Below are 22,443 nucleotides of genomic sequence, written 5' to 3'. Positions count from 1 at the left end.
CAATTGACCATTATATGTTTTGAGATACTTTATGTTTGTTTTGATAGGGAAATGAGAATTTGTTATGACAGCAGCGATAGTACATCTGTTATGTAATCGATACATCTTTGACAGAGTAGAGGAGAGAGCTTCCTCTTCAATCATATTATAGACTTGTAGTTATGCTGCCAGGTTTTATTATACTGCTGACGATGTTTTAACTTAAAAAGTATTTAAAAAAAGCTCTCGTAGCTCAGTTGGTTAGAGCACCCGTTTAGTAAGCGGGAGGTCGATTTTCTCTCTTTTTATTATAGTTACGCTGGTGCCCTTATTGTTTGTTTTGTTTGTAAATCGTATGCTTCTTTTGGAGTTGCGTACAATAATTGTCAAGTCTTTTGAATTTGATAGGCACAACGCACGGCCTCTTGATCATGACATCTCAAACGTCTAAACCTGGCTGATATTTATTTACTTACTCTCCTTACATACCAAATTTAAATATATATTTCTCAACACTGTTATTATTTGGTCCCCGAGTCCCACGATAAATAATTCAATATATATGGGTGATTTTGTCCAAAAACAAAATATATATATATGGGTGATTATACACTCTTTCACCATCGTAAAATTTCATTATTCTGTTTATTGTTTTCTAAAATGTTCATTCTAAGAGGAACAATATTCTCTTGACTGCAAAAACTAAATTCACTCGGTATCATTTTATTTATCATTTTAGATTTACACATACATATTAAAAAAATATTTAATTTTGCATATTTCCAAAATAAAAACATCATTACATATATACCTAGCTATATTTTAACCAATAAAAGGATAAACTGGATAATATTGTTAGTAAATTTAGCACTAAAATTCTAAAACGACATTTATTTTTGAAATGAAAATCTTACTTTACGGAAATTAAATTGAAACGGAGATATTTTTAATTTGATCAGCTTTTTGCATTGAATAAATGATAATAAAGTCCATGTATGAAAAACTGAACAAAAATTCTCAGAAACACAATTACTGTAATAGTTGTTTAGCATTCAATTGTCCAGCTGCTTTGAGGAAATAAAATAAATGTATAATCAAGTAATATTTTAATTATATTTATATCTCATAGCAAATCTTAAACTTATGAAAAAGGTGCAGTCCCCGGATAATTTTTCATTTCAAGTATGCAAATAAACGATAAGCAATAGTTCATACCAATGTGGATGATGTTCATGAACAATATGTTGTAATTTTGTACAGTAGATTAATCGAACTCAAAACGTATTAATATTCCAAATATTTTTTTTTATCACTCGACCATAAAGTTCCGGCCAGCTTTTTGATTGACCCATTGGGTGTATTACCGCTGATGATACTAATAACATGAGAAAAAGGCTATATACGGATACTAATAACAATTTCATATGCATGCATGTGATTACATTACATGTTATGCTATTTTAGTTATCACAAATGAAAGTTAGCGCAGCTAATACTAAGTATACCAGATGATAACCCGCCCGCATATGCGGGTGAGTTTTTTAAACTAATAATTGTTTATTACATGGTTTTAACATTTTGCAATACTACGATTTTTATTGATTGTAAACTGATGAATACAAATGTTGGTAAATGTATCATCGTTGTCAAAGAGTTAATGTACAGTTTATTTTAATTATTTTTAATGCACTACAATCTTTGCAGCTGACACAAATCACCATAATCAGATAGACAACATCGATTGTAAAATAAAGAAAGGAGATTAGGTTTTCTGCTCTCGATTTGCTTACTATTGATTCTCCATAAGTGATTTCATTTTCTACTTCTATAAAATTGTGATTTCATTATTGTTTTTGTTTCACTTATATGAATTTTGTTTCTTTTTAACTTCTTCTGTGAATTCGGTTAATTATATAAGTGTCAGTTTAAAAAGATGGACATCTCTAAAATTTAGTTTCACTCCAGATACATATCTCAAAACAAAATTTTGAAGAAAATCACCGGTAAGCTTTATTCACAGGTTATTGTTCAAATCAAATATATCAAGCTGCTATAGAATATAAGTGCAGACTCGAAATATAAATGTTTGTTTAGTATATATACATCAGTTCAGTATAAAAATCATCTAATTCTATAACAACAAAAAAAATTACTTATTTTATTAACCTACGCTTTTGTGTAGTTACTTAAGATTATACTGACAAAAAAATATAATACTTTACCATTCTAGTATATGTAAACTATGTATAAACTAAGAAATCTTTGATTTAATTAAATGATAAACCAAAATTTTTTTAAAAAAATAGTTCAAGTCTCTCATTCTTACAATTATAATAGCTAGATATGGTATTAGGGAAAAACAAATATTCGACGAATGATCAAATCTTGCTTCTTCAAACAAACTAAAAAGAAGGTGATTGAAATCTTGTCATGATATTTAATTAAAAACTTTTTAAGAATGAAAATCAAGACTAAATTATTTAATCTGAATGAATATATATATATATATATGTATATATATATATAATGCTTCCAATATTAAAAATCACTTCGATTCGAAGAAGTGTATTTGTTGGATTGTGAGGATCAAATAACATATTAGAAACCACCTATTTAAAAATAATTTGTATACATAAAAGTATATACATTAGAGTAAGCACATAAATCAAAACCAATACTTTTTGTTTATTTACAATCATGTTTTAGTAAATAAATCATAACAATCATTTTATTTACTTTATATGGTATATAATTAAACTTTGGTGATATTGACATAGATACATATAGTATATTTTAATATAAATATTTATTATTAATACTTATCACTCATATGATTTTATTAACATTTGTAGATTTGTTGTAACAAAAGTTTAAACCGTTAATCACAAAATTTTTAATGTGAGATTTTTCAATACAAATTTCAAAAATAAAATATGAAGATCTCAATAATTTTTCTATGATTGTTTTTGAAATTAACATATTTTATATTTAAAATAGCATATAATTTAATTTACATGATATTAATATATATATATATATGAATATTTATTAATGAGTTTTATATTAATACAATTTATGATAATTTGTATTTTTCTTGAACAAAAAAAAAGTTAAACCATTGATCATAAAATTTTCAATGTGAGACTTTAGACTTTTACCATTTTTAGTAAATTATAGTTATTTTAAAAAATTCAGAATATAACATACAAGAAAAAATCTAAATATTATATATATATATATATATGTATTAACTAATTCTGTAGATTTATATAAGGAAATTATAGAGAATATTATTTTGTACACTATTAATCAATTTGATAGTTAGTTTAATAAAAAGTATAATATTTATTTATATAGCCTACTCATATAATTTTATTAACATTTGTATATTTTCTGTAACAAAAATTTAAACTGTTAATTACAAAAAAATAAATGTGAATTTTTTTAATACAAATTTTGAAATTAAAATATTGAGATCTCAATAATTTTTCAATGCAAATTTTGAAATTAACATATTTTTATATAGTATATTATTTAATTTAAATGATATTAATATATATATATATATATAAAAACTATGAATATTTATTATTGAGACTTCATATTCATACAATTTATGATTATTTGTATTTTGTTTGAACAAAACAAAAAAAACTACTAAATCAATACACTGAAAACAAAAAATGACATTTACGACAGCGCATAGGGCCAGCCCCTATATGAAATGGATGAAATAATAATTTTTGAACTATTTCCAATGTATTTTATTATTTAAGAAAGTCTAAGGGAGAAATATAATTTATGTCAATATAGTATTATAAAATAACATTTCTAACTTTTTTACTCAGCATGTAGGAAAATTCTATTTTCTCCTATATATATATGTATAAGCTTGAGAAGGGGAGTTTTTGGAAGAACTGTGTTCAAATAGTACTACAGAGACAAATATATAAATGAGTTAGAGATACTCTAAAGTTATGTGATATTGTTTTGGATGGATTTTTGAGATATGGATATCAAGTTTACCTCTATATATCGTTCTTAAAGTTACTTGTTTGATCTGTATATTCATATATATGCAACTATTTTATTAATGTCTGGAGACATGGTTCGTAAGTAATCAAATCATGTTTCGATATCGTCTTCCAGCGGATGCAATGTGACAAAATAGTGATTGGTATCACTTAATTTGGTTGCGAGAGCGTCTTCCAACATAGGTAAGGTAAATGCGTTTTACACAAATACCGGTTTTAGTCTTAATTAACTGCCTGCCGGAAACACTAGTACACTACGGATGGTGAGCCATCATCATCAACTGCATTTCTCAAAGTATTTTCAGCAGATCAAAACGGTGTGACTTACTTCAATAGAGTTCGTCCAAGAGGCCATATATATCGTTGACTTGTTCGCTGGTGAATTCTATTAAACTTTATCTTTATGTTGCGTTCAGAATGGCAACACCAGTAAATTATTAATTTCATGCCTCTGTTATCAATGAAATTTTAAAACTTCAAAATTGCATGTTTTAATGCGAATTGTTAAGTAAATATGTTATAAATAAATCTATAACTTTGTATGTGGTTTTATTGCACGGATAATATAAATATGCAATATCCCGAAAGGAAAGTGATCAGAAGGTATGACTCAGAGTGATATAGTTATCTTTTTGTTAACTTGCATAGTGTTTTGAAAAGTTTTTTTTTTTTTTTGAAAAGCTTTATATGTGAAGATTTGTCATACATGCATACAAGATTACATTAATGAACCCTGTTCGTCGTCTTCTTATCATTTGTTACTACCATGTTGTATTCCAACATGTATGGATAATTTGTATAAAAATGTAACCAATATTTTACGTAGCATTTTGTGGTTAAAGAATAGGGTTCATGAATGTTGCAGTGGAAAGCAAACATAGGAGGAGATCCACCAACATCACTTACCAAAGTGCGTTGCTGCCACTTTTCCCAATACTATTGGACACCCACGTTATACAAATGTGATATGTGTCTCTTAGGTTTATTATTTTTATTAGAATAAGTTTGGGCCATGCAAGTGGCAGTACAATTGTGAACTCGTTTTTGTTTTGTTTCCTTTTTCTTTTTGTTTTCATATGCTTAATAAGAAAAAGTTCTAAAAAGAAAATAGGATGGTGTTCGATAACATTTGACCACTAAGAATTTGGTACGGACAAAACAATAATTTCTAAACGTTCAATTAAGTTTATTTAATTTTCTTTGTTTAAATAGTTTATTTGATTAAGCATGTAATTCTAGCTAATCTAACATAAAATTCAGTTATTAATGATACTTAAAATTATCTTCTTTTTTTTTGTTTACGTAAATTAATGATTCGAAGTTTCAAACGTTGTCCTTACCCCTCTCACACTAAACAGAAATGGTGACATCTAATTGTCTATAAGAATCTGAGGAGTCTGAACTCCAATAATATTGGTATAGGTGTAAATCCAATCGATTACTAAAATGGACATGAGATGAAATTAATCATCGAGCACATGGCCAGATTATATATTATGAGACAATACATATTTTAGATTAGTCTTAAATTTTTTTTTGATATAGAGTTATCATCATATTTAGAACATTTAATTAGTAAATAAATATTAAAAATATCTACCGATAATAACATAATTACGTTTATCTTATATTTACTTTATGATTTAATGACTAATATTATAGCAAGTTATCTAATTCTTATTGGAAATATTAATACAAATACAAATTATTATAAAATTTATATACAAGTATACTAACATACTTTAATTAATCAGTTTCTTCGGTTTATTCAGTTGGATCAGTTAATATACTGAACCATATCTATATACTGCGAGTTTTTTTAAATAACATCCATTAGGTTTATTCGGTACTACCAAAAACAAACTATTTTTTTGATTCAGTACGATTTTAAATGGTTTGACTTTACCGGATTGAACATTCCTCGGCTATTGTTATTTTGTTGACATTTTATGGGTTGTAACTGTTTATAATTTATTTCAGTGCCACTTGATTATTTTCAGTCCAAATACAATAAATGTTTAATTTCAAATCCAAGTTTCCTGATTTAATTATTACTACAGAAAATATTTTGATCCAAAATTCACATCACATAAATAGATTATGAAACAAAAGAACATAATTTAATATATTTATTATCAATATGAATGTTGAAGTTTTATTTTTATATTATTATTTTAAAATTATATCTAATTTAATAATTAATATAATTTTTAAGTATATATATATATATATTAGTCCGCACAAGGTGCGGGACATCAATTAGTAATAAAATAAAGAAATTTAGACTTTACTCAACTCATTCTGAAATTTTAAGATTATATTTGTAAAAAATGTTATCAGTTAAAATACTGTTACAATTAATTTGAAGTATATAGGAAAGGGAATTTTCAAATTGTTATATATATAGCAGTATGTCAATGGCATGCATATTTTTGATCATAATACTTCAAAGGACTAAAATCTAAAAATTAAATTGAAATGAATGAATTATTTATTATTTAAATATTAATTAGAATTGTTCATTTACTAATGTCTATTATTAAAAAATGAAATGGCTTCAAAACAAATTGAAATCTAAACATGACAAAATATAACAGAAAGAACTATGAAAAACAAAATAAAGAAAAGAAAAGATATGCCAACAGAAAAAAAAAAGAATAATACTCCCTCTATTTTTTTATATATGACGTTTTAGAGAAATTTTTTTGTTCCAAATTATTTGACGTTTTCAATTTTCTATGTAAAATTTATTACTAATTAATGCTAGATGACCAATGATATTATAATTTCTATTTTATTATTGGTTAAATTGTAGTTAGGTAAACAATTAATGATATTTTTTTTTAGAAATTAAATTTTTTTTAATCTATGTGCACAATCCTAAAGCGTCATATATAAAAAAAACAAAGTGAGTATTAACAATCAAACAAAAAGTAGAAAATGCTACTACAATAGCTAACGAAAGATACAATAAAAGGAAATGTGTCAAACCACATTAATTATAAGCCAAAAAAAAACACAAAGAGGAAGCTTCAACCTCAGTAGGTGTTGGAAATAACCGAATCTTTACCAATTGTTCTACAAAAGTTAAATGTCTGTTTAACTACCTATGTAAATTTTAGAAAGTAGTAGGGAACACGTGCACCCGTACCAAACACTGTAGATCCATCCCGGATTTTATGTAACACAAGTTTGAGTATGCATCGTCTTTGCATTTACACACAAAATGGTTTTCCATCTCTTCTTATGCTAATCTTAAATGTTGTGATACGATTAGCTTTTTTTTTGGTTAAAATGCATTTTATATTATTATTTTGACGAATAACTTAAAGAGCAGAACACATACATATACGTGGTTGTCTATACATAATACATGTAGTATTGTGAGAAAATGCGTTGCCTTAATCATATGCTTGAATGTGCGTTATTGCATTAATCAGTTTTATTTATTGAAAGCATATATTATATGTATTTTGCCCATTAATTTAATACATGTAGGTCATAGACTCATAAGATAGACGGCATGTCTTTATATTAAAAATGGAAGTAGAACAATAATAATAATATAATTTGTTAAGGTTGGATTTATAAAATGCATTAATTTATGTTTTCATGTATGAGCTGGATCCACGCATCAAGGGTCTCTGGACCCACTTTATCTCAATTATTATAGGTTCCGTACCCCGAAGTTTGAAATAATATTTACATCAGCCCAACATGTTTCGATCTTACCATAACAACCCATGTTTTAAGCTATATAGGGAGGGGACATGATCAGATCAAGCTTTTCTTCAATATAGAGAATGTCATTTAAACTGTTCTATTATCATTTGAAATAAAACTTAAATGATGACCAAAATGTGTTACGTAATTTTATCAATTTTGGACAGCGAAACTTAATAACTTTATCATATCAATTGTGCTATGCAATTTTCTACAACAAAATGTGTTATGTTTGTCACAAAATATACCAAAACGAATTTGAACGTGTATTGTCTCTTCTTGTTAAAGAACAAACTATAAAAGATGAAAGTTTATCATATCTCTAAACTACAAATAATGACAATTTACAAACTAATTATATTTAAAATTGTAAATTTTAGTTACAATGTAAAGAAACACAAGACTTAAAAAATAATCCAAAATCATTTAGTTGTACAAGTAAACTGTAAATTTTTATGGATCTTTGTTTTCAATTTTGTGGAAAAAATCTTAAAATTAAAAATATGTTAGATTTATAAAATTGATAAAAAAAAAAATTATGGTGCTTTTTGGGAGAAAATACCAAAAATAAAAACACATAAACAATGCCAGATACAAAAAAGATTAGAAAAACCAATTGTTAATGTTGTAAAGGTTAAAAGAAAAAAAGTGTATGATTTTATGATGAAATAACTGAAAATGGATGAAAAGTGAACCGAATTTTTTTGAAAACAAAATATGAGAATTCCAAAATTAATAAAGATTTAAGTATAATAACGTATACAAAAGAGAAACTTTTATTATTTTCTTGAAGAAAAGATGATCAAATTTATAAATCTTACCACTTGAGGTTGGACGCCGGTCAACAAGTCAACCCAATACAAAACATCAATTTGATTCATTTTTATCTACCAAATTTGGTTGCAGGGCTATTTTTCTGACAAACATTTGATTACATTCAGATTATTGAACAAACTGTATTAGTAGTGGATTTAGCGCCAAGAGATCTTGATTACGTAAAAATTACATAAACAATTTTACTTTTTACTATTGACAATTTTAAATATTTTAAATAAAAAATGAAAAATCTACATAACTCAAATCAATATCTCTTTCTCAGCTGTTGTGGTATACCAAATTTAACATGTCAAGTTCAGACATTTAGTTTTAGATGAATTTATTTAGACTCTCTTGTATGTTTTTTTTTTTTTGAGAATGAGCTTGACTCTCTTATATTTCACTCTTTAGTTTTATTTAATCTATATAGACTGTATAGTTAGGGTGAGTTGGTCTTCATGATTTTGCTCATGAATCGTCTAACTACTCAATCATTTGACTAGTTTGAGTTTTATTGTATGGCTACACCATCAATTCTGAAATGGTTAATGACATGTATTCTTATCCATCATAATACATTCTTTTATATGATAATTCAAGAATAGATTTCAAATCCAAATAGACTTAGACTTATTTTATGAAGGTGCGTGATCCACGGATAAATTCGTACACCGGACTTGTAAATTAACTGAAAGCAAAGATCCATATCTATGTGGAAGGTCTAGAAACAATCATGTAATAGTTTCTTGCAGCATGATCCAAACCCGCAACCTAAATGCAAGAAGGAGTTCATCCTTACCTTTGGACCACGATATTCCGAACAAGCATCTTAATACCTGAATCATAGAATACATGAATTATAATAAATATTTTTTTCAAAAAAAAAAAAAATTATAATAAATATACTTCATTTGTTTTCTATCAAAAATTGTAGATGAATAGTTTTTTAAATAAAAAATTGGTAAGTTGATAAAATGAACTTTATATTTTAATCATGGCAAATTGTAAATAAATAAATATACTTAATTCGTTTTCTATCAAAATTGTAGATGAATAGTTTTAAATACAAAATTGGTAAGTTGATAGATTGAGCATTATATTTTAATCATGGAAAATTGTAAAAGTATATGGTAAAATTCATGAAATAATTCATTTCTCTTTTCTTTTCATAAAATAGATCGAATTACATTGTCCAGATATTTTTAGAATAAGTATGCAAGATGGAATAACAGAAAATATATGTCTTGTGACAAAATAAATAATATAAATTAAAGGAATATTTATTTCATTAATGAATAAATAATTCTTTTTAGTTTTTTTTTGTAGTGGGATCTAAAACTATCTATATAATATATTTTTAATAGTCTTTCATAAATTAAATTAAAAATTAAAACCATATTTTAAAAATTAATTTTGTTCAAATAATAAAAACTAAATATAATTTCATATTTAAATAATATCAAATATATTGATATATTTTAGTTTTAGACGGTTTCTACACTAACAAAGTGACATGTTTTCATTTTCTATTTAAACGAGTTTGAACGAAGCACGTATCTATATTTTCACTAGTTATCTTATCCGTGATAAATATTCATATGGATAAATTAGCACAAAGTACATAAAAAATTTCAACAAATATATATATATATATATATATATATATATATTGTTTCGATGTGGATCTTTGAACCAATTTAAGTTTGTATTAGATAGTTGATGTGGAAAAAAAATACTTTTATCAGTATTATGATAATTTTGAATGAGAGTAACAATGTTCTTGATAAAACAATTGTATCAAATTTTCAATTCACTCAGGTTTTGGATTTATGTTACTAAATTATTAGATCATAACAATTCGAAGAAAGGATTGAAAAGCAGTGTTGCAGTGTTGATAAAGTACATAGTCTATGGGGGTGATTGGTTGAGCTGTAACTGTAAAAAATTTACTTTAGAATTTAGTCTGTAGAATTTTTTGATTTAGTTTTAAGAGATGTAGCTTTAAAATTTTCTACAGTTAAAAAGATGAGGCTTTAGAAAATAAGATTTTTACAACCATTTTTTGTATGTTTTTGCTGTAGCTTTATTTTTTTGGTTGTAACTTTAAAAACTAAGATAAATCATGATTGGTAGTATTTAAGACTGTAGATGAAAATTAAAGCTAAAATCACTTCATACAATCCAACCAATCACCTCCTATATCCAGAGAAAAGTACAAATTAAAGGGCATCTCTACACCACGTACATAATAATATTGAAATACACATATACAGAGACATAACTATGGTTTCGAATGTTACGAACCGGCCTGTTCCGCACTGCAGTTAACAGTAACAAAAATCTCTACATACACCATATATCTATACGTTTTTATAACTGTTAAAACCGCACCGCAGTTAAACCGTTTGTCCCGCACCATTCAAACTGTATAAACATCTCCATATATTTTCAGATTTAAATCTAAAAAAAATTATTAACAGAACCAAATAAAATAAAATAAATAAAAAAAAATCTGAAACAGAGAGAAATCGAGAGCTTGAAGGTGAGAGACAAAAGCTTAATACTTTCTTCAACTCTCACATCTCATCATCATCAAGCATAACTCTTTCTCTTTTGCGCATATATTCTCTTATTCTTCAACCTTCTTGGCCTTATATCGAGATGTTAAATCCGGGTCAGGGAAGAGGACCCGATTCGGGAGTCGCTGGTGGGTCGTCGAACTCCGACCCGTTTCCTGCGGGTCTTCGAGTTCTCGTGGTCGACGATGACCCAACTTGTCTGATGATCTTGGAGAGGATGCTCAGGACTTGTCTCTACAGAGGTTCTCTTGGTCTTTCTTTTGATGATTTCTTGGTCCAATTTTGCGATTTTTTTTTTGTTTTGGTAATTTTGTGAAATTATTATGAGATTTTAATTCGGTGGTTGACTTAATCCATTAATTAGAAAAACGATCTTTGAAATTTGACTAGAAGACTGTTTTAATCACTGTTAGATTCAGAGTGTATATATAAGCTTAGTCCTCTGTTCTACATCAATCTGTGATCTGGTTAAAGATTTTGATTTTGCGGTTTATTTTTGTTATTGAGTTTATTTTAAGAAGCCTGGTAATGATTTTGATCAATTCTTGGTTCGGTTTCTATGTCTTAAATTTACCCTGGACTCTGTTTTTTTTTTTTTTCAACAGTAACGAAGTGTAACAGAGCAGAGATCGCATTGTCTCTGCTACGAAAGAACAAGAACGGTTTCGATATTGTCATCAGTGATGTTCATATGCCTGACATGGACGGATTCAAGCTCCTAGAACACGTCGGTCTAGAGATGGATCTACCTGTTATCAGTACGTTTACTTTCTTTAACATTATATAAAACACTCTCTACTTGTTGAGATCTGATGAATCTTTTTTTAAATGGTTTTTAGTGATGTCTGCGGATGATTCAAAGGCCGTTGTGTTGAAAGGAGTGACTCACGGTGCAGTGGACTACCTCATCAAACCAGTACGCATCGAGGCGCTCAAGAACATATGGCAGCATGTGGTGAGGAAGAAGCGTAACGAGTGGAATGTCTCTGAACATTCCGGAAGTGTTGAAGAGACTGGGCAGAGGGAAGATGGTGATAACAACTCTTCTTCAGCTAATAACGAAGGGAGCTGGAGGGGCTCGAGGAAGAGGAAGGAAGAGGAAGTAGACGAGCAAGGGGGGGATGATAAAGAGGACACGTCTAGCTTGAAGAAACCACGTGTGGTTTGGTCTGTTGAGTTGCATCAACAATTTGTCGCTGCTGTGAATCAGCTTGGCGTTGACAGTAAGTGAAAAAGAAGAAGTAAAAACTTGTTTGCTTTGTGAGTTTGTGTTTTGTTGTCTAAATCTTTTGTTTAATGCAGAAGCGGTTCCGAAGAAGATCTTGGAGATGATGAATGTACCAGGACTAACGAGAGAAAACGTAGCTAGTCACCTCCAGGTAAGACATGTAACTGAATAAGTATTACTTTGATGTGTGCTAACACACCATTGTGGTTATTGCAGAAGTATAGGATATATCTAAGACGGCTTGGAGGAGTGTCTCAGCACCAAGGGAACATGAACCATTCGTTTATGACAGGTCAAGATCCGAGTTTCGGTCCTCTTTCTACGTTGAATGGGTTTGATCTTCAAGCTCTAGCTGCTGCTGGTCAGCTCCCAGCTCAGAGCCTCGCACATCTTCAAGCAGCTGGTCTTGCTCGGCCTCCTTCACTCACTAAACCGGGGATGTCCGTAGATCAGAGAAGCATCTTCAGCTTCGAAAACCCAAAAATAAGACATGGGCAGATGATGAACAGTGGTGGTGGTGGTAATAAGCAGATGAATCTGCTTCACGGTGTTCCAATGGAAATGGAACCAAGACAGTTTACAGGTGGTGGTCAAATGCGCGTGCAGCAGCAGCAGCAACAATTGTCTGGTGGTCGTGCTGTTGGACAGAATGTTCAGAGCAGTGGGATGATGATGCCAGTAGGTGGAGGGCCATCAATGCTACAACAGCAACAACAAGTGATGTTGTCGAGTAGTGTTCCAAGGAGAAGCGAGACAAGCAGCAGCAGTAGAGTGTTACCAGCTGCTGCTACTACACAGTCGGTGGTCTTTAATAACTTTTCCTCGGAGCTACCTAGAAACAGCTTCCCGTTGGCAAGTGCACCTGGGATATCAGTTTCTTACCAAGAAGAAGTCAACAGCTCAGACGCAAAAGGTGGTGCTGGGTTTGGTAACCCGAGCTACGACATATTCAATGATTATCCGCAGCAGCACAACAACAACAATGATTGGGATCTGCAGAATATCGGCATGGTCTTTAATTCTCATCAGGACACAACAACAGCATCTGCTGCTTTTTCATCTTCGTCTTCCACTCAGAGACAAAGGGCTGAGCATGTGCAGAACCATCACCAGCAACAGCAGTTGCCAAGCCAGAGTCTTAATCACATGAACGGCGGTGGTTCGGTTAGAGTGAAGTCAGAGAGAGTGGCGGAGACTGTGACTTGTCCTCCAGCAACAACACTGTTTCAGGAGCAGTATAACCAAGAAGATCTCATGAGCGCACTTCTCAAACAGGTTTCATTTTCTATAGACTAGTCATATTAGAGGAGATGATACGAATATTAACATACATTCTCGTTTTACTCAAAATGCAGGAAGGACTTCCATTGGTAGATAACGAGTTCGACTTTGACGGATACTCCTTCGATAATATTCCTGTCTGATCTCACACCCACACATATACTCTCACTCTTTAAGAGTAGACTACTTCAAGATTCTTTGTTTTTCATCATGGTTACAAGATTACTCCTCAAATGGCGTTAGTCCAAGCGGATCATCATGTATTGTATCTTTAGATGATATAATCTGCTAGGAAAAATTCAAAAGCAGAATAAATTACTTTACTTTGTTTTTCTTCTCCTGGTTATTAGGAGTACTGTGAATTTGCTGCAGATTGTTTTTTGTATTTTTTTTCTTACACAAACCCTGAGACATGTAGGGCTCTTGATCGTCTAAATGTACCACAAATTAGCAATGTTTTACTTCTCTTTCTTTTTCTTCCGAGTGTTGAGAACATTTGTGTAAATATGTTTCTATGCTTCATAATAATAAAGATACGGTATTAATCCGACCAATGAATACATCCACCAACACACAAGTCTTGACCTGTGTTTGCTATTGTTTTTTTAAGAAAAGTGGTTGGTTCGGTCATTTGGATGATAAGGAACAAATAAATGACTGAGGAAGAGTAACAAAAATAGTATACAGACAAATATTAGTAGTGATTACTAGTCAGAAACAATACAAGAGACTTGTAAACATATCTTCTTAGTACCTATATAAAAGCTTCTTCCCACACTCAAATCACAGGTTGCAGAAAAAAAGAATTGACTGATTCTCCATCGGGGAACCCTTGGGAACTGACTGGTTATCTGGTAAACCGGGAAACATTCAAGAAACTGTATCGCCAAAACGCATGAGAGGCTTCACAACTACCTACACTCGCAAAATCAAGAGAGCCAAAACCGGCAATGCCAAGAGTATAGCAGAGATGTGTCTCAGTTTGTTGCCGTTGCTCGTTGGGAATATAGATGGCAACGAGCACTCCTCACCGTTGAAGAACACTTTGCTCGGGAAGCCGTCTCCGCCTGGGACGTTGATGCCAGGAGTCAGTTTCTTGGTGAAGGAAATAACAGACTGTTGTTTCCCGGGAACACGAGGGTTCTTTAACGGATTGTCTCCGTCTCTCTCCGCTACAAGATAGTTCAGTCCAGGAAGACCTTCCATGAAAATAGTGTTGTTCTCCCCGTTGATATCAAGTGCAGTTGCGTTGAACGAGTAGGCTTTCTCGAAACCTGGGGCTGCTTTTTTCATCTGAATAGCGGTGAACCAATCTGGAAAGTTTGTTTCTCCCCAGTTAAAGACTGTGACCCGGGCTGTCCATCCTCCTCTGTAGTCTGTAGCCAAGTGCCAGTTGATGCTCACTCCACAGTTATCCCCACAAGGCATCGGGTTTGGGACAGGACGGTGTTTTAGATAAGACCAAGCTAGAGTGAGTTCAGTTCGGTTCTCAAATGGGACCAGAAGAGCCTGCTGTGGTAGGAGAAGCGCTGGGGATGTTGTGCTACAAGTGCGAGAAGCTCTGTTGCTGGAACAACCACAAGCACAAGTCTTGCAAGGGATGATTGAGTCGTTGAAGTAGGCAGAGAACGATACACAGCACCTAGGACTCGTGTCTTTCTGTTGAGTGATGTTGCAGACCACTTGCCAGCTCGCAAAAGCTGTCTTGTTAGATGGCAATCCACTAGGATCAACGAACTGGCTCGGGCTGACACGAACAGGAGGGCCACACTTGTAATCCGGGTTGAGTGAACCGGTGATCCGCCAGTTCTGAGGAGGTGAAAGAGCAGAGATGTTAAGATCCGGAGGCATTTTGTAAACCTGCATCTGGAAAGCTGAGATGGACTTGCTAGGATCCATGGACTTTGGCAGAATAGTCCCGTTTCTGCAGCAATATGGTTTAAACCCGAAGACAGAATCATTATATTTGGTGAGAGGGAGGTCTATGATGGTTGGCCGTCTTGCACAGCTCAACACGTTGGAAAAGTCAAGAGCTTGATAATACTTGGCCTGTGGGCCATCAATACAGTCAGATGAATCAACAAGACTCGGGTAAGCCCCTGTCATGGTGTCAATAAACTCGTCCCGCATCCAGTCAAAGCTCAGTTTCCAGTTATCTAGCCTGCCAAGCGGGTTATGGTTCTCCATTGTGACTTGTGCCATGTAATTCGATGAGTATGATCTGATCACATCGTACATGATAGTGAGATCTCCATTTTGCCGGGGAAGGAACTCGTTATCAATAATCTCTGTGTTATTAAAGTCTGGATCCGGCATGCAACACACTTGCAGCACATTTTTACCTAGCGAGACAGAGAAAATTCAAGTAAGCAATAGTCAAAAAGAACAATAGCCATCACGGATCTGCATTAGCACATAAGCACGTAACTAGTAAAACTTAAAGCATTTTTCACAATACAGTACAAAATAGATGCCTAGAATTAATAAGACAGAACAAGTCTCCCATGTCAAAGACATTTCCTTTATCAACTGATTTCATATTTGGAAATGAGCTAATCTTGGATCTTGATCTATCACAGAGAGTCCAAAGTAGACTTCCCACATTTGACTAATTCAAACGTTAGGTGTAAAGAAGGAAGCTAAATAACACACGCAAGACTTTTTTTTCATGCGTAGGGAATTAAACAATGAGAATCTTGCTGGAGTTTGACTCTCTCTCTATTAATCAAAGCATTGCACAAATGTCTCCTAGATTAACGGGATCTACTACTTCATCTTTAACATAGCAAAACCAAGATCAGTGAAGGTAACTCCTAAATATACCTTTCTGGGTGGCTTTGGGACACTTCCATCCATCAGTAACGAGAGAGATGTTCTTCGGAAGAGGCACATTCGGCGGCGCCACACCGAACTGCGTCCCGACGAGCTCCACACTCGCTTGCATCTGAGTGACGTCACCCGCCGTCTGAATAGCCGACTTCAAATCCGACGAAGGATACCCCGCGAAAACGGTGCCGTTCTCCACGCTCAACGGCAAGCTGGAGCCGTCCGAGAGGACCGCGTTGGAAGCGGAGACGAGGATCTCGCGGTGGGAGAAGTTGACGAAGACGCGCCACGATTTGAGCTCGTCGCGGCCGTTGTTGAGCACCGTCACCACGGATTCGAAGCGGTAAGGCTGGTTTGACGAGTCGTTAGGCGGGATCTTGGATCCTTTGGTGTGAGTGTAGGAGACGAAGACGCCGTTGCATAGATCGGAATCGGAAGGCGAAGATGAGTTGGTGTCGGCGGCGGATTGAGACGTTGTAAGTGGAATCGACGCGAGGAGGAGAAGAGAGAGTAGGAGTAACGGAAGAGGAATGAAGTTGGGAGCTGAATCCATCGAAACCCCTAATGGGAGAAGAATGAAGTTTGTTATTAGACAGAAAAAGAAAGAAGCTGTTTTGAGTTTGAATTGTTTTGAAATTGAGAGATGAGTGTGTAAAGGGAAGGTTATCGAAAGAAGAGATCGGTGAGAACCAAATGATAAAGCGACCGCGTTTAGTGAGCTGTAATGAAAAGCGCGTGTATTGCAAACGAATTTCAAATTTCTATGGAGCCCTGAGATTTTTTTTAAACATATAAACCAAAACCACTTTAAATTTTTTTAATTAAACAATACATTTGTGTTGTTCACTAGTAAACAAAAAAAAAAGAAGATGAGTGTTGTTGACTAAAGAAAAAAGTAGAAAGAAAAATGGAATCTCGTCATGAACATTCCTTGCTAATAGATCTGTTTCGATAGTAGTATCTTTTCACGAGGTTAATGAATGAGAACGAAATACGTGGTCAACTAACGAAAGACCGTCATCAATTCACTGATTTTCTAGAGAAAACAAAACGGGCCAATCATTCGGTATTTGATACCAATGTGGGTCAAATTCAACGAGTATGTTACAAAAAGTGCAAATAACCGTTTTTCTCTATGCAAGTCATGATCCAAATCAGTGTTAAAGAACGTGAATCATAAAGACTAACCATGAAAATTAATCAATTGGTAGAATTCATCCAAACTGATCTAAGTTAAGAGGTTGACTGAAAGAAATAAATGGTTGACTCATGATGTCAGGTCCAAGGAGACAGATTCAAGAGGTAGATCAGCGTTTCACCAAAATGGTAGACCTTATATTCAGACAGACCAAAGGTCAGTCTAAGACAGTTATGGTGGTAAGATGGAAAAAAAAACAAGGGAAAAGCCAGTGTGGTGACTGAAAAAACACATGAAGATGAAGATCCCCATTAGAATTCTCATTCCTCAAGATAAACTTTTATTTTAGTCTAAGCCTATCTTAAGGAAGAGTGTTGGAATGAGAATAATCAATCATCAGGAAGAGCTAAATCGAGTTGATATGAAGAAAAGATAGTCGAGTGAATCACATAAAAAGAAAAAAAAAATATAGGATATCAGGATATTCAGCGTAACGAGAGAGGAAGGGAAAAAAAGAAAAATATAAAAGAGTAAGGAACCATTGATGTATTTCCAGATACGAAACCATCTAAACTGTATCAGATTGAGTATTTAATTCTCAAATATTTAAATCTTCCTCATCCCACTGCAAAGGTAATATATGTGATTTACTGGCCATGCGCTACCTATTAAAGCAACATGTCATTAAACAAGAGAATCAGAAGCCAGAAGATTTCTCTCTATGGCATAGCCATAAGCTGGCAAATCTCTGTGGTCACTATCAACTAGACCAAGGCGCATGTTTATTCTAGCATATCCTCAAGTCCATTCTCTGGCTTTCTAGCCACGATCTCTTGCTCATAAGTAGAACAATACTATGCTCATGAAGCACATCATGCAGCATTTTTACCATCTGGTCCAGGCCCATGCGCCTTCTAAACCAAATGATATCAATCAACACCAGAGTCACATGTGACATGCCTACAAGGTAATGTGTCCACCAGGCCACATGCTCACAAGTTTACATGCTTTTGTAAGGTTTATGTCAATTTAGGCAATGTGCCCGCTTAGTCCATGCGCCCAATAAGTTAAAAGACTCATGTCAATCTCAAGGTCATATGCCCTTGCACCAGAACGCTATTAGCAAGTTTGTTTAATGGCTCAGGTCACGAAATCTTGAATGATAAGTGAGACAATGTCATGCTCCCGATACTACAAGGAACTACTACCTTTTTTTTTGTCACGACTACATGGAACTACTACAAGACACAATTTTAGGTCACTGGACAAGAGAAAATAATAGTTATTCTCCACCTTCAAACATGAACGCAGTAATTATGAAGAAAATTGTTGGACATAAATTAATCATGAGCAATCCTATTGGATTAGAGCATGACTTCGATCTCCAACCTCTGGGTCTCTATCTTCCAGTCTCTGAATCAAGAGTGTTTTATTTATGCCTCTTGGTTTAAAAAGAAAACTTACCGATAAAAATAAATCTTCTAATATTTCGGGATATAGTCAAAACCACTTTAAATCTCACTGATTATCTCCTATATAAACAAACTTAATTTCCCAAGAGGAAAGACTGCTCATTGACTCAACTCTTGTTTAAAAATCAATGTTCGACGAGCTATTTCCCCACGAGAAGTATTGTCTCCCGAACTATTACTTCAACCCGAGAAAAAAAATTCAAACTTATTTCTCCACGAATATTGGTTTAGACAGTATTCGGTATAATCACTTGCCCAAACCGTAAAATACAGAAATATAACTGGAAAACTGGTTTGAAGTAACTTTTTACCAAATTATACCGACCCATAAACTATGCTTTAAGATCCCAAATCAAAAACAAGTTTAAACGCTAAAATTCATATTCAAAATTTGATTGTCTGAATCTCTGATTTCCGAAAGCTGCAGTAATGGTGATGTCTGGGCTGCAAATTCTGCTTCTAGAGCTTCGATTGGGTTAAAATTTCGAGGATAATCTGTCAGAAGATACTTCCGACAAACGCCATTGATCTCCGACAACAACTTCAAGCTTCTCTCTCAAGCTTCAGTTTTGATTTTTGTCTCAGTTGTATCTCTGATATTTGGGAAAATTTTGTTAGAAGTTATTGATTCTTTAAAACACAGACAACAAGTTTCACTTTCTCTGTTACGTAAACAAAAACAAAGTAACTGAAATTTCTTATCTAATAGAATCCCGTCGGCAAAGATCGCCCATAAATAAATCTAATAGAATCCCTTACTTTGGTATCTTCAACATCCATCGTCATTTTCAATCATAGGAATGCTGAATCGAGCTGGTACATGGACGAGCCGGTGATGATGAAGAAACGTGTGGATCAAGGAAAGCTTAATATTATTGCAATCTTTTACAAAGTGTGTGCAAGAGACGTCAAGAAACAGACATGTGAGTTTGGTGAAAACTTTTGGAAGCTAGCGAGAGCTTCTAGTGGAGATCAAGATGTGGAAAGAATGTGTCTCCAACAAGATTTGTCATTCAAAGACAAGAGGTAGGTTCACACACTCAGACTCAAAAGTTTTTCTTCTCTTTAATACACTTTGAATTAAACTAGTAAACCGTGAGGACTTCTTTACATTCAAAACGTACGGGAAATTGTATGAAGTAAAGTGTGAATATTTTTGCAGACTCGGAGTTAGGGTTTTTTTTTCTTTCGATTAGGATTTCTATCGGGTCTGAGTCTGGGTTTTTCTATTGACAGTTTAATTGAGTTAGTCGGGTCTTCTATTGGTTTAACATATGTACATTAAACAAGAGTAATCCAATTTATGAGTTTAGAGGTTTCAAACTTTGATTTTATGGAGAAATAAGTATTCAACTTTTATTATATGGGGAAATAAGTCGGAAACTTTTATTTTGGAGATATATAGAATGAGGCAATAGTTCGAGAGACATTTGATGCTATACAATAGTTCTCGTGGAGAAATAGATCGTTGACCCAAAAATCAATAAAACAACTCTTCATCTTCACTTTGTGACCACTTAAAACGTTTCGGGTTGCCGAACTCGAACCCAGCTGATAGTAAAACGTGGATTATGTGGATCTCGTGGTAATTCGTCCTTGCGTAAAGCTTTTGGAATCACGCCACGATTATGAAAAAAAAATCATTTGTGACAAAGAGCATGTCATTATTTTACCCTAAAAATAGCATTAAACGCAGATGTACTTTCTAACCGAAAGATACATATACTATTTTATGAGATCTACCAAAGAGTTATCCAATATTCTGTTTAACAAATACGATGAAAGATAATTAATTTGGAACCAAAGGTTTGTTCATCATGAGTTATTCTCGGGTTCACCCTTATGGTGAACACCAACCAATAGAAATTAGTTATTTCATATTCAGTATTTTTTTAAAAAAAATCAAAATATTGTCAATTTATCATGATTTAAAAAAAAAAAGTAAAAATAAATAAATAAATAGTACTAGTTGCAAAAAAGAAAAGAAATTTTATAAAATTATTTTAACGCCGTAAAAAAAACACTAAATCCTAAATCCTAAATTCTAAACTTTTGGGTAAACCCTAAACCCTTGGATAAACTCTAAACCCTTAGGTAAACCATAAACTCTTTGATAAATCATAAACTTTAAATTAAAAACACTAAACAGTAAATCTTAAAAACACTAAACCCAAAGGTTTAAGGACTAGGATTAATGGTTTAGTGTTTTTAAGATTTAGTGTTTATTGTTTTTGATTTAAGATTTAGGATTAATCCAATAGTGTATGGTTTACTCAAGAGTTTAGGATTTACCTAATGGTTTAGGGTTTATGATTTAGGGTTTAGTGTTTTGCTGACTATTTTAAAAATATTTTTTTTTGCAGTTAGTACTTTTTTCTATTTATACTTTTCTTATTTTAAAATCATGATATAAATTGACAATATTTTGTTTCATTTTTCAAAAGATATTGAATATGAAATTACTAATTCCTACTGGTTGGTGAACCTATAGGTTCATCCTAGGAGGTGAACCCAAGAATAACTCTCGTTTGAGAGAACCTACCCATTTGAATTCATGTGGGCATATGAAAGGATTTTGTAACTAATAATCTCTCTAAAGACATTTTCAATGGTTAACTTCATTTTTAATTTTAAAAGATTATTTTTTAGGGAAATTGCCACAAATAACACATTCATAGTACCATTTTTCATGTTTACACTAACCATTTTTACCCACACTTTTAATGAAGGTTAAAAGACAATTATACCATTAGGATTAACTAATCTAGACTTAGGGTTTAGAGTTGAGGGATGGAGTAGGATTTTTGGAATGTGACATTTAGGATTCTAATAAATATATAAATAAATACTTAAAAAATATATAAAATTTTTAAAAAAATAGCTTAAACATAATTTTTGTTTTTCAAAAAGAAATTTGAAAACAAAAATAAATAAAAATTCAAAAAAAGAAATTCAAAAAAAAAAATTATAAAAAAGTTTGAATTTGAAAAAGTATAATTCGAAAACATAAAAAATTTACTTTTTAATTTTTTTTTTAATTTTTTAATTTTTTTTTAATTTTTCTTTAATTTTTCTTTAATTTTTTAATTTTTTTTAATTTTTTATATTTAAATAATGATTTATTATATATATAAATAACAAGGGCATAAGAATCTTTTGCCACTTAATGAAGAATGTATTTTTGAAAATATCTCTTTAGTGGTGGTAAAAATGAAAAGTGGTACCATGAAAGTGGTAAACATGTAATTTTTCCTATTTTTTAAATGAAACAAAAAATGAAGTAACATGTATTTCGATGGTTTGTTTTATTTTTTCTTTCTTTCTAAAAAATATATCAAATATACTTTATCTTCAATTCATCATTAAT

The 22,443-nt window shown here is 32.0% G+C and overlaps 2 protein-coding genes across 2 annotated transcripts; one reads left to right on the top strand and one right to left on the bottom strand.

The window, feature by feature from the left end:
* The first annotated feature begins 11,021 nt into the window (after nucleotides 1-11,021).
* Nucleotides 11,022-14,116, top strand: LOC106360849 (two-component response regulator ARR2-like). The gene is made up of 6 exons (XM_048771050.1): nucleotides 11,022-11,373; nucleotides 11,737-11,889; nucleotides 11,971-12,354; nucleotides 12,434-12,510; nucleotides 12,576-13,634; nucleotides 13,715-14,116. Exons 1-6 carry the CDS (start codon nucleotides 11,214-11,216, stop codon nucleotides 13,781-13,783), a joined length of 1,902 nt encoding a protein of 633 aa, XP_048627007.1. The 5' UTR covers nucleotides 11,022-11,213; the 3' UTR covers nucleotides 13,784-14,116.
* A 160-nt stretch (nucleotides 14,117-14,276) lies between these two features.
* On the bottom strand, nucleotides 14,277-17,149 carry LOC106360838 (COBRA-like protein 7). Its single transcript, XM_048771005.1, has 2 exons — nucleotides 16,464-17,149; nucleotides 14,277-15,982 (listed from the first exon to the last, which is right to left on the bottom strand). The coding sequence occupies exons 1-2, from the start codon at nucleotides 17,017-17,019 to the stop codon at nucleotides 14,556-14,558; spliced, it is 1,983 nt and encodes a 660-aa protein (XP_048626962.1). The 5' UTR covers nucleotides 17,020-17,149; the 3' UTR covers nucleotides 14,277-14,555.
* Between the last annotated feature and the right edge of the window lie 5,294 nt (nucleotides 17,150-22,443).

This window comes from Brassica napus, chromosome A1 (genome assembly GCF_020379485.1).
Source record: "Brassica napus cultivar Da-Ae chromosome A1, Da-Ae, whole genome shotgun sequence".
NCBI classification, from domain to species: Eukaryota; Viridiplantae; Streptophyta; class Magnoliopsida; order Brassicales; family Brassicaceae; genus Brassica; species Brassica napus.
The sequence above is the reverse complement of the archived record's forward strand: the minus strand, read 5'-3'. Positions and strand labels throughout refer to the sequence as shown.

What these genes read in the sequence shown, in the direction of transcription:
- LOC106360849 (XM_048771050.1), top strand. Translation starts at nt 11,214, where the DNA reads ATGTTAAATCCGGGTCAGGGAAGAGGACCCGATTCGGGAGTCGCTGGT. An exon ending in ACGTAGCTAGTCACCTCCAG is followed by an intron (nt 12,511 to 12,575) that starts GTAAGACATGTA and finishes TGGTTATTGCAG; the next exon opens with AAGTATAGGATATATCTAAG. An exon ending in TGAGCGCACTTCTCAAACAG is followed by an intron (nt 13,635 to 13,714) that starts GTTTCATTTTCT and finishes CTCAAAATGCAG; the next exon opens with GAAGGACTTCCATTGGTAGA.
- LOC106360838 (XM_048771005.1), bottom strand. Translation starts at nt 17,019, where the DNA reads ATGGATTCAGCTCCCAACTTCATTCCTCTTCCGTTACTCCTACTCTCT. An exon ending in TCCCAAAGCCACCCAGAAAG is followed by an intron (nt 15,983 to 16,463) that starts GTATATTTAGGA and finishes CTGTCTCGCTAG; the next exon opens with GTAAAAATGTGCTGCAAGTG.